Source organism: Populus nigra, chromosome 4 (assembly GCF_951802175.1).
Source record: "Populus nigra chromosome 4, ddPopNigr1.1, whole genome shotgun sequence".
Classification (NCBI taxonomy): Eukaryota; Viridiplantae; Streptophyta; class Magnoliopsida; order Malpighiales; family Salicaceae; genus Populus; species Populus nigra.
The window spans coordinates 375,595-388,399 of record NC_084855.1 but is presented as its reverse complement, the minus strand read 5'-3'; the positions used below and the strand labels follow the sequence as shown (position 1 = coordinate 388,399).

Sequence of the window (12,805 nt, the reverse complement as noted above, 5' to 3'; positions counted from 1 at the left end):
AGGTAAACTAAGTCAATCTCTTCTAGGCATCATTTTCCAAAATGAAAAAAGTAGGAGGGAAGACAATGGGAAGCTAAAATCGCCGTTGCCGGGGATCGAACCCGGGTCACCCGCGTGACAGGCGGGAATACTCACCACTATACTACAACGACACGGTTGGATACATGCTCCTCAATTAAAACATAAAACCTATTAAAAGAATGTGGTTTATTTGGCATCCCTATTAACTAATACTATTCCTACACGTATAAAACAATTACAACAATAATCCATAATACATTTATTTTTTTTGTATTTTGTCACAATGCATTTATTTTTTTTATTTTGTCATTTTTTCCTAACTTTCTCCTTTATTTTCTTTTTTTTTCTAAAATTACTTTTTTTTTTTCAACTTTCCTTTGTTTTTTTTTTAAATTATTTTCGTTGATTTTGTTTTTTTAAATATTGAGCGGATTAAAAATTTCACTTTGTAATTTTTTTTTAAATGCTGTGAATTCCTGCAGTTTTTTCCCACATAATTTTTTTATTTAATTTTTTTATTTTTTAAAATTATATTTGTTGATTTTTTTTAATAGTGAGCTGATTAAGAATTTAGTTTGGTAATATTTTTTCTTTAAATCATTGTTGATTGCTATAGTGTTTCTCCGCATTATTTTTTTTTGTTTTTTTTATGATTTTCTTCTAAATTATCTTTTTTTATTTTATTTTTCAATATTTAGCTGGTTAAAAATTACAGTTACAATATGTGAGGAAATTACTGTAACTTTCCTCGCAGATTACTGTGGATTGCTACAATATTTTTTCCCACATGGTTTTTTTCTGTTTTATTATGTTTTTTTCTAAAATTATCTTTGTCAATTTTATTTTTTAAATATTAAGCTGGTTAAGAATTTCAATTACAAGTAAATACAAGTTTTTCCTCACAAAACACTATGGATTGATACAGATTTTCCTCACATGGTTTTTTTCCAGTTTCTTTTGTGTTTTTATTTTTTGTAATATTTTTTTTCAAAATTATCTTCATCGATTTTATTTTTTTAATATTGAGTTGGTTAGAATTTAACTTTGTAATAAAGCTTAATCAAGCACTGTAACTTTCCTTACAAAACATTGTGGATTGCTACAGTGGCTTTCCACATGGTTTTTTTTTCTTATAATTTTTTTTAAAATTATATTTGTTAATTTTTTTTTTAATATTGAGCTGTTTGAGAATTACAATTACAAATAAGACTAAATCATGTAGGGAAGCATTGTAGCTTTCATCCCAAAACACTGTGAATTGCTACAATGTTTCCAACATGATTTCCCCCCTCCTTTTTTTGTTATTTTTTTTTCTAAAATTCTCTCTATCGATTTCTTTTTAATATTTAGCTGATTAAAAATTTAGCTTTATAATTTTTTTCTTTAAAACACTGTCAATTGTTGCAGTGTTTTCCCATATGATTTTTTTGTGATTTTTTTTAAAATTATCTTTGTCGATTTTTTTTTAATATTGAGTTGGTTAAGAATTATAATTACAATAAAGCTAAATCATATGGAAAAAGCGTTGTAGTTTTTCTCACAAAACACTATGGATTGCTACAGTATTTCTTTAAATGGTTTTTTATTTTATTTTATTTGGGAAAGCACTATAGTTTTCCTCACAAAACATTGTCAATTGCTATAACGTTTTTTCTCATGGGTTTTTTTCCTTCCAAAATTATTTTTATTGGTTTTTTTAATATTAAGTTGGTAGAGAATTTAACTTTGTAATTTTTTTTATTAACAGAAAAGCTAAATGATGTAGCGAAAGCATTGTATCTTTCCTCACAAAACACTATGGATTGCTACAAATTATTTTGCTTAGTCTCTAAATTTTTAATCACCAACACAACTTTTTTTTTCCATCATGAAATATTTACTCTATCATACCTTTAGTTTCTATTACTTATCTAGCGCTGGTTCATAATTATAACACTATTAAATGCATTTGTTCATTTTATTTACTCTAAATTCTCTCATATTTGAAACTCTAATTGCTTGGCTGATGAAGAATATTTAGAAAATTATTGTTACACAAGGATCTGTTTGTGATTCTTGTGTATTTACTGTTTTTATAGAGATTAGGGAGGCTTTCCATTGATATGAAATCTCTATCAATTTATTAATTATTCTTTGGAACAGTGATCCCAACTAGATGTTGGATTTGATCATTGATTGGCAAGAACTTAGCACAACTTATTTTTTTTAAAAAAAAGAAAATATTTCGTTTTTACATCTATTCCTAATCTGATTGGATGGAGGATCACATTAAATATCAAAATTTGATTTTAATTAATTTATTTACAAGAAAAAAGGAAAAAATGAATTTAAAACAATAATTATTAATTGCTACAGCCATAAAACAAGCTAGTATTTTAAATTCGTTGCCTTTTCTTATACAATTTGAAAAAAAAAAGAAATAGAACTAAAAAAAAATGGGACTCAGCTCTTCAATCGGAGCTCAAATTTGCAAATTACATTGTATAGAATGTAAATCACTATAGAATATGAGTTAACTATTCAACTTAAAAATAATTTATAAGATAAGTAGCAAATTAGTCTTTACAAGCGATCAGCACTCCATGCATGCCTGGTCAATGAAGCCAAGTTCTTGCTCAAGACAACCTCCTCACATTGTGCACACAGATACATAGAAGGATTACTGCTTCTGAGAGGAGCTAAGGCAGGGATGAAAGGGATGTAAACACAAGTATTTGATGATGCCAAAGTTTTCAAATGCACAATCCATGGCATCAGCTTTTGAATCTTGATCGGAACCATCATTATACCTGGTGGCATGCCAGTTTTCTTCGATTTCTCTGGCTTCATATTGCACACATGCAACTCTCCTTCATCTGGCTTAGACTCTCCTTCATAATCTTGGTCTTTCAATCCTGGAGGCATAACAATGGTACATCAAATGCAAAATAATGTCACCGCATTGCCTTACCCAATACAAACATTTATCCAAGCCCACTACTGGATGCTTTGGCTTTACAAAATCGATCCGCCGCACATGTCAGTTGGAAGCTGGGATTTCTCCACTTACTTGGACCCTAATTTTGTATCCGAAAAAGATAAGTTTCTTATCCTGAAACCAAGATTTGAGCTCTATATATAAACTCGGACAAGCCACACCCAGATTCCACTTGTCACCTGGGATAGCAGAAATCTTTTCTGGTACAGTCCCAAAACTAGACATGAAAATTGGGTCATGAGTAGAAAGACGGAAACCAGAGAGAATACGAACAAAATGTTTGTTTCAAAAAATCTTTTTCAGGAGATGGCCCTGTACTTCCTGTGGGATTGTTTAGGCTTGATTATCTTATGGACTTTTGGTCGTGAAACAGAACAGTAGTAAACCTTGTAAGGATCCAGAACTTAGAGCAAGAAAGCCATGTAGCTCAGGAAAGAAGAGAATGATTTGTATCAAACCTAGGATCTGACACAAGTTGATTCTAGTGCTTGCTAAGGACAACAGATTTGTATGAAAAACATGAAAGGATTTCAGTCACTACATCCTCACAGATCCTCTACATGATGATCTTGGCGTCTCTAACCAAACACTACTTTTAGACCGAACGAACACTACCTCTGCTTGGGAATCAATGATGGCAACAATAGGAGGGATGTTTATTAATAGTGTTTTCTTGGCCTATTCGTGCAAAAATTTCCCTTTTAAATTAGCAATATAGTGCCTGAAAATACACTTTGTTTTTCCTATTTTCTTTTTATATTATACTATATTTACACACTTGTGATATTTATGGGATAACCTAAGGCCGAAAAAGAGAAAAGAGGAGTGCAAACAAAGAAATATTGAATAATAATAACCACCATAAATTCTCAATTCAATAAAAGAAAAGAAAACAGAGAAATAGCCAATGAATTATTATTATTATTATTATTATTATTATTAATCTAGGAAACTCTCAGAAAACCATTGCATTTTTCTTACAAGTTAATGTTCACAGGTTTTAATCAAGAGGGATCCTTTATTTTCGTGCATTTTGTTTCTGTGTCTGAGTTTTGTTTCTTTCAAGATTAGAATTTACGAAAATGGCTGGTGGAGAAGCCCCGGGTGCAAGAGACCTCGAGCAGACACCGACATGGGCAGTCTCTGCAGTTTGTGCTGCCATGATTATTGTCTCTATCATATTGGAGAAGGTTCTTCATAGAACTGGACAGGTAAATAAATTATTTTTGTTTAACTTCTTTTTTCTTTTTTTATTTTGATGCCTGCCAAATTCATTTCGATTGCATTCCATAACATTATGTAAATTAATTTGTGTTTTGCATTTATTTTCTGATTTCCGTGATAGAAAATATGCATTTCATTTCTTCTTCCTCCATGATTGATCCTTTTTTATTGGTAAAATAATGATTCTTTTTTTTATTTATTTCAGTGGTTCCAAAAAAAACACAACACTGCTTTATTCGATGCTCTTGAGAAAGTTAAAGGGGGTATGCTGATATTTTTTTCATCAGTTCTTTTTATAATCTTTTTGTTTCTCTAGTTGATCATTACAAAAAAAAAAAAAAGGAATTACAAGGGACCATTAATATTTTCTTCTGTTTTTTTCTGGTAAATTTTGCAGAGCTTATGGTTTTAGGATTCATATCTCTAACCCTGACATTCTCCCAAAGCTATATTGCTGGTATCTGTATTCCTTTGAGGTATGCAAATACAATGTTACCATGCCCGGCGAAGGGTCAAAAAGGACAACTTGGCAGTGGAGGGGAGAATCATCGCAGGCTTTTATGGTCTCAGCATAGATTTTTAGCTGGTGACAGTGGAAGTAAAGAGTGCAAAGATGTAAGTATGCCTTGTTTCCAAGGAAACGTCAAATAGTTGAACCTTGTTAATTAGGTAGTGTTTTTGTCTCCGTCTCCGTACCTATAACTAAATATGTTCTTGTCACTTCTGTCGTGAGACACTAACTAAAGGCAACCTTAGTCCTTTTGAATAATACAAAGTTGTTTAGAAACTGTAACTCATGAAGTGACCTTATGCTGGCCTTTTCTTATCCTATTCTGTAACTCATGGTTATCAATTTGTGTTTTCAGGGGTCAGTGCCTCTCATATCTGTCGATGGACTGCATCAGTTGCATATCTTCATATTCTTTTTAGCAGTATTTCATGTGGTATACAGTGCCATAACAATGATGCTTGGAAAATTGAAGGTAGGGAGTACATTTTGGGTTTCTATAATGGTTTTTTTCTTTTCTTTTTTGTCCCTTGAAGTTTGATTTGCCATTGATTAGCTGATGCAAGGGACATGGTGAGAATGAGATCTTCAGAAAATTCTGACCGGTCTCTGAAAAGTGAACAGCAACTTGTTTGGGTTTTGATGCTTTTCCATTCCATGCTGGAGATAACCTCGTTTCTTTTCCATTCCATGACCTTAAGCTATAATAGTCCCACCTATGCAGATACGCAATTGGAAGGATTGGGAACGCGAGAGTTGGAGGGAGCATGATGCCATGAATGGTATTCTAGATGCTAATAACCTGTTCTACATTCTTCATATTGAGGCATGCATTGTTTTATTTTCAAGAATTTGGTGATCTTAAGCTGTCAATTTAGTGAGGTTAGTGCTGATTGTTCAGATCCTGCAAGATTCAGGCTCACTCATGAGACATCATTCGTGAGAGGACACACAAGTTTCTGGACAAAAACTCCAATCCTCTTTTATTCGGTAAGAAAGAAGTCACTGTTTTCACCTCAGATTCTCTTATGATTCATGTCCGCTTAGATAAATTGTTGGTGTTTTAGCATCAGTTTTGAATTTTGAACTCCATGCTTGCATTTTCATAGAACTATCCATAGTAGAATTTGAATCAATGTCGTGTTTTAACATTGAAATGTTTGAATTTAATTTCAGTCCTATGTTCTTAGCTTCTGTATTGACAACTGTGCTTGAATTTTTAATCCTTCCAGCTATGCTTTTATCGACAATTCTTCAGATCCGTTCGAAAGTCTGATTACTTGACCATGCGACATGGATTCATTTCTGTGAGTCTCTAACAGGTGCAAAAGTTTTAACCATCATTTTGAATTAGTATGATAGGCAAGTAAATTGAGTTTTTCTTATAGGTCCATCTAGCTCCTGGAAGCAAGTTTAATTTTCAAAAGTACATCAAAAAAACATTAGAAGATGATTTCAAGGTAGTCGTTGGAATCAGGTAAAGCAGTCAAACTATATTCAACATATGAATTTAGTTGTCCAGATAGCAGTCACAAGTATTGCTTCATATATCCACTGTCTTTCTGTAAGTTTCCAATTCACTATCTTTACATTCCTGGCAGTCCACTACTATGGGCCTCTGCAATTCTCAATCTGCTCTCGAACGTTCATGGTCAGTCCTTCCTGTTTCTTTTCTCAGTTTAGCCTTTTCGTAGTATTCATCAAACTTGAACCAAGGCTTCCTATTAGTTATTGGTTTTGTACTTTTCAGGATGGAAGGCTCAGTTCTGTGTTTCCTTTCTTCCTTTATTTGTAAGAAATTTGTTCACAAAAGACTTGTCTTCTCGTGTAGTTTTATTTTAACTGGGTAAACATTTAATATTTCCATGGGTTTTGTTGAAGGTTACCTTAGCAGTTGGAACAAAACTACAAGCAATTATAGCACAAATGGCTATTGAAATTAAAGAAAGACATGCTGTGGTTCAAGGGATACCACTTGTGCAAGTGTCTGACAGAAATTTCTGGTTTTCCTGGCCTGAATTAGTCCTTTATCTCATCCACTTTGTCCTCTTTCAGGTTTCACACGGCACCTTCTTTTCTTCGCATGACAGAGTAGAGAAGCTTTTGCTTCGAGACAGATAGTTCTGTCAGCAAATTTTAGTTCTCTTATCCCCTCCTGTCTCTTTTGAAGAAAAATTAGTGATACTTGAGAAAAAATTTCTATGGTCCTGTATCTTTATCTTACGATTTCCGGTATTTTTCTAATGAGCTTTTTGGTTTTCTTCCTGTCCAGAATGCATTTGAGCTAACATATTTCCTTTGGGCATGGGTAATGGCCTGTCGTTCTCCTCTTCTCACTGTATTTGTCTTTGATCACAGAAGGATTTTTATGATTAATTTTCCTGCTTCTGCAGTATGAGTTCGGGAAGGAATCTTGTTTGAATCAAGATACAGTCCTCATATTCGTCAGAGTTACTTTCGGGTAAGTCATGTTGAAGCACCTAGGCATATTCTTTTGCATCAGCCCCAGAGGCCTACACATCATCCTGAATACGATGCTGAAGTAGAAAAGCTTGACTGTAACGTTATGAACTTAGAATTTGTATTAATTTGTTGAAAAAATGACCAAATGAAAGTTTCAAATTCTCAGCGTGGGAGCCCAAGTCCTGTGCAGCTATGCCACACTTCCACTCTATGCCCTTGTTACACAGGTATTCTCATTTTTCACATTTTCTTTCCAAATTTCATGTTAGGTTAAACATTTTACAGATGTGGAAGCAAATCGAAAGAAATACTTAAAAGAAGTGAGACAAAACATAGTAATATGCTCCATCTGCAACTACTCCTGAGTCCTGTCAGGATATTATATTCTCCGCGCCAGCATGAAAGCATTGAAAGTTAGTTTTCCTGCCTGAAATTTTCAGATGGGATCAACCATGAAGCGCTCAATCTTCGATCAACAAACTTCAAAGGCCCTAAAGAGTTGGCATCAGAAGGCTGTAAAGAAAACGAATGAAGGGAAACCGGATCAGCTCCCGACAAAGACTCTGGGTGGAAGTCCGGATGACTCCGTGCATTCCCCATCCCCCACACGTCCTCGATCTAATAAATTTCGTATTGAAGGTCCAGATTTCTCTGATATTGAAGCAGAAGCAGCATCCCATGATCAACACACAGCTAACATCACGGCAACTGTGGATGTGGAACTCAGTGTCAATCATCAGCATCGCCCTAGTGACAACAGCTCCCCATTTGTCCAACGGGATCTACTGAGTTAAGCATAGTTATGGATGGGTTATATTAGCCGCAAGACAAAATTTGTCTCAAGGGCCCCACACCCACACAGTAGCAGTGGAAATACCAGACAATACTGCTGTTACGTTCCTGACAAGGTCACTTCAGGTGTGGCAATACATAGCTGGTTCCGGATTGCTGTTGCTACACATTTGGAGCAACAAAAATTTGTTCCCAGAACCTCATACGACATGTAGATGAAATCAAAAACATTATCAACAGTTTTGTTTGTGTAGCAAGTTGTACTAATACAAATATTTCAGTCCTATATTTGGTAAACCTTGTGGAAGACAATTCTCGCAAGCCCATTATTGAATTCATCATAGTAGTTCTTTGCAGTTAGTTATTTTCAGTATGGTTATAAAACCGGGTCGAACCCAAGAATCTGGTTGTTGGTTGAAATTTGATTGAAAAAGGCAGAAGAGTGGACCAAAAACCAAGTGGGGGCAAAGTGGTGGTTCCAGTGACAGGAGTGGATAGAGAGATGTGGGTTTAGCGGGAGTTTTATAACCGTAAGCCATTTTCGGATTCCAGCGGCCATCATCATCATCATCATGGCTTCAATACAGAGCTTAGACAAATGGACTGTTAATCATCATCAAGATTTTGCAAAATCCAGACCAAAACAAAGACTAGAACATAATTCTCCCATGTAAATCTTGATCATTTCTCTTGTTCATCCGTAAATTAAGATTTTCCATGTTTTCTTTAGAATGTCAGAGTGCCATGTTGAGCAGCAGGAAGTTCTTGCGGATTTTTTTCCTCCATTTGGTTTTGCATATACGTTGTCATGTTTTCCGTAATTGCTTCCAATAATCCCTCCCTCCCACACACGCGAGCGAACAGGCAACCTATGATCAAATCACTAAAGATTCAGACAAATAAGGAGATGAAACGCATTCCCAACCTATGATCAAATCACTAAAGATTCAGTAAATAAGGATGATGATACGCATTCCCTTCATGTTCAAATAAATCCAGAGTAGCAACAGTAGGCCCCTTGTCAAGAAAAAGGTGTTACATTTTAGCTCAGTTTCTCAAGAATTTTCCACCTATCTTTTCTTGGTTTTTAAATGCATTGTAATGGGTGCCAATGGCGATTTGATTTCTTTTCCTTCTTTCAAGAATACAAGCAAATTATCAATTATATTATGGCATATCGGGTGCATAAGCTGATGAGCATCATCAATAGATAGTAATGCAGTACCAGGGGTCGAAAATTGCAACTTAGGCTACGATTTTGGCATTTGAAATGCGCACAAAAAGTTCTGAGAAAGAATTTAAATGATTTCTGCCTGATAACCGTAGCTGACCCTAGTGCCAGACTCAAAATTCAACATGCAAGGCAGATCAGGATTAGTTCATATAAAGCTCAAAGTTCCGAATATCATTTATCATGTAAAAGTTATATTTGGTGAACTATTGCCGTAGAAAATTGCAGTTAGCTTATCAAGTATTAATTTAGATAACCAAATTCTGACCCCAATACTCAGGCTGCCTAAACCTTGAACTATATCTCTTCAATGTAATCAAGAAGGTCTTCAACCTCCTGCTTCAAAACTACAACTTTCTGTTGCTGCGAAGCAACCCGATTCTCAAGTTCCCTTCCTCCAATCTTCTTCTCATAGCAGTCCACTATGGTTGAATGCTTCGCTATCAGCCTCTCTTGCAATTCCCTCTCCTTTGCCACCAGTTCCTCCACCTACATAACCAGTAGCATTGATTACATTCGGGGAATGTGGAAGCACAGCAAAACAGAAGGTGAGCATGGTAACAGAACATTATAATGGTACATCGTTCAAGTTTTGACATGTGTAACAATTCATGTCCTCGGTGATGGTTAAATGCTGTTAAGTTCTTGGAATAAATTCCACAAATTTATCCTCTATTGGTGATAAAGGATGAGTAGATAGACAAACCTTAGGTAATATTTGAGTAGCCTGAGGAGAAGATTGCAAGAATGAAAGCAAGGGCTTTAACTCTTTGGAATACTCTTTCAACAAACTGTCAGCTGTCTTTCGAGCAGTTTTACAAGCTTGAACATCCCCAGTTCTAGAAAGATCACGCAGTGATGCTTCTAGCTTTTCATGCGTATATAAGCATTGGTTGATGACACTTTGGACTTGCTGAATTGTTGCCCGCACCTGAAATCAGAAATCACAAATTCTATTGTATATGTTGGTTTTTTCACTTGCAAACAATTACACCAGAATGAACTGAAAAGGGTACATCATATGATATCCTACTTACCTCATCCCACTGCATTTTTGCCAAATAAGAAGCAGAGGACTTCGAGATTGACATGTCTACATGCATGTATACAATGCAAGCAACAAAAATGAAGAAGAATCCAGAAATTAACATAAATGGCTCCCTAAGCATCGAAAGGCTGTTGAACCTGTAATAGACCTGCAATACAAACCGGGTTATTTTCAAAATAGTCTTCAATACACTGCACCGCACCAAAATCAGAAGCTACTTTTGTTTCTAATTTTTCTTGGATCCACAGAAGGATACATTCAATTGTTGAGTAAATCAAATACAAGGAAAACCAAGTTCCATCACGAAGAGATCTAAGTAATCTAGGTCCTGCATTTCAGCTTAATGGAAAATTAGAAACTCAATCAGTCTAAAAGATGAGCTCTACAAGTCTCAAAGGATGGGAAACCCCGATGTTTACCCTCCTGCATGCACCACAATACACACAAGAAAGCAGTAATGGCTCCAATTTCTTGCCACATTACCATCACTTTTCAGTCCCAACTTCTCCAAAAAATAGCAAAACAACTATAAAGGAGGAAATATCAATGAATCTGTTAAATCCATTAATATACAGAAGGCCTTACACTACAAGTAGGCTATTGTTTAATTACAACAAGATTAACATATCATCTGCCTTTTCCAAATTGGTGAAATATGTCTAAATAATTGGAGCACAAGCACATGTTTCGAACACAAAAACAATGCTACAATTGTACAAGAATTAATCAAGCATCCTCAAAACCAAGCCAAATTACATATAGCAAAAGCATTCCACCATGCCTTTTAATACACTATAGATGGACCAATACCCCTCTTGTTACCATTTGTGTTGAACTTTCTAGTCTTCAGCTAGTCCCTCACTTGATATTCAATAATTAGCATAATAAAGTTAAGTTTGGTAGACAGTAGTAAAAATGGCCTTAGTTCACACTTTAGCACTTCAATGCTGTTCATACATATTGAAAGAGTCCATAGAAGTACCTGGAAATACTGGTTATGTTCAGGAACAACATTGGTCTTTTCCAGCACAACAACTGGTCTACCAACAACATCTAAGTGAGAAATTTTGGTCTGCATTAGTTCACAAAGACAAAGACAATCAAATGAAGGTAGATAGCCTCGGTCTTTTGAAGTAGAGAAGAAAACATGCCCAAGGAAAAAGAAAACAGCTATAAGAAATGAGAATACAAGACAGTATAAATCTTAGCTCTATAATACCTCCTGTCCTTGTTTTACCGGAAATGGGGTAGAAGCAAATATATCATTTGATCCCTCTGGCAAAACAACCTGCAACAAGAAAACAAAGTCAAGACCAAGTAAAGAAAACATTCTTGTAGGAAACGTTTTCCACTGAACTAACCTTCACAATGATATTATCAATGACCAAATCATTTATAGGGGAGCCAAAAGAGAAGTTAATGAAACGTTTTCCCTCTGACTCAAATAAAAAATCTTGAAGTGGCAAGCCATATCCAATAGTAAAAGTAGTTCTCCAACCTCCAAACAATGGATATCTAGGTTCAATCAATAGTTCTGTCTGCAATTAAGGAGAAGACTTGAATTAGAAACGGAAGCAATTATTCTAATTGTCAAAAAAAAATTGAATCAATCAAAATGTCTACCTTCTTAGGATCACCCCAAACATTAGATGTTGATATATTTCCAATCTCATCCCTATAATAAATGGAATGAGCCCTTGGCGGCAATTTTGCAACAAGATTCCTGAAGGCCGACGCACCTCGAAGGTGGGGTCTAGCTTGAAAGTCAAGCCTGCAGGATTTTAAGAATCAAAATTTGAATACGATAGCAGTCACCACCATAATAATAACACGAAAAGAATAAAACAACTGACCTGGAAAATTCACCCTTGCTTTTTGCACCTCCGTGGACAATGTTGTAATGTTCAGTAACTTGCACATTGCCCCAATGGGAAATTTCTATCTCTCTCACCAACTCTTGAGCAACAGCAAATGGTTGATTGGTTTCAAAGTGAACAGCTACGGGTGCATACGAAAAGGGAGGCAGGTTTTGATATGGACCATATTTGATATCAAAGCCGTGTACATTTGTATTCTCCAACTTCGTATACGTCTCGATTCTAGCCTTGGGCAATTTAACAGTAAGGGACTGAACGTTAACCGCATAAGGGGAAAGATAGTGAGCAGTATCCTGGAACAAAACTAGCTGAATATCAGCTTGCGTAATTTCCTCAGGAAACGGCCGTAATGCATGAGTAAATACTGCTAAGACATCTATAGTCAAACTATCCCCCTCAGCCAAAGCCTTGGGTAATGTTATTGAATGACAAGTCAGAGAAGGGGGCATTCCCTCTGGATTGACAACATTTATAGGGAGACTACTCCCTGAGTTTCTCCCTTTCCCCTTCCCCTCATTAAGTGCCGCTGTCAAGTATGCCAAATCTTTGGCCTGAACCTCAGGAAAAGTAAGCAAAATCTCAGAAACTGGACCAGGACCAGCATTCTCCACCTAAAAAAGGAGGGTAAAAGAGTAAGAAAAATGCAAGCTAATGATTTACAGGC

General features: G+C 35.4%; 2 protein-coding genes and 1 non-coding gene across 3 annotated transcripts; 1 reads left to right on the top strand and 2 right to left on the bottom strand.

Annotated features, from left to right (window-relative positions):
- Positions 1-80: 80 nt before the first annotated feature.
- Positions 81-152, bottom strand: TRNAD-GUC (transfer RNA aspartic acid (anticodon GUC)). The gene has a single exon. It is a non-coding gene; the product is annotated as a tRNA-Asp (tRNA).
- A 4,388-nt stretch (positions 153-4,540) lies between these two features.
- Positions 4,541-8,319, top strand: LOC133691910 (MLO-like protein 9). Its single transcript, XM_062112534.1, has 13 exons — positions 4,541-4,837; positions 5,089-5,205; positions 5,455-5,512; positions 5,632-5,720; positions 5,963-6,037; positions 6,119-6,207; positions 6,332-6,381; positions 6,481-6,521; positions 6,612-6,785; positions 7,003-7,038; positions 7,124-7,191; positions 7,360-7,420; positions 7,634-8,319. The coding sequence occupies exons 1-13, from the start codon at positions 4,625-4,627 to the stop codon at positions 7,985-7,987; spliced, it is 1,425 nt and encodes a 474-aa protein (XP_061968518.1). The 5' UTR covers positions 4,541-4,624; the 3' UTR covers positions 7,988-8,319.
- A 1,050-nt stretch (positions 8,320-9,369) lies between these two features.
- On the bottom strand, positions 9,370-12,774 carry LOC133692761 (dolichyl-diphosphooligosaccharide--protein glycosyltransferase subunit 1A-like). The gene is made up of 8 exons (XM_062113893.1): positions 12,118-12,774; positions 11,888-12,035; positions 11,626-11,802; positions 11,484-11,552; positions 11,247-11,336; positions 10,254-10,412; positions 9,923-10,147; positions 9,370-9,705 (listed from the first exon to the last, which is right to left on the bottom strand). Exons 1-8 carry the CDS (start codon positions 12,588-12,590, stop codon positions 9,514-9,516), a joined length of 1,533 nt encoding a protein of 510 aa, XP_061969877.1. The 5' UTR covers positions 12,591-12,774; the 3' UTR covers positions 9,370-9,513.
- Positions 12,775-12,805: the final 31 nt, after the last annotated feature.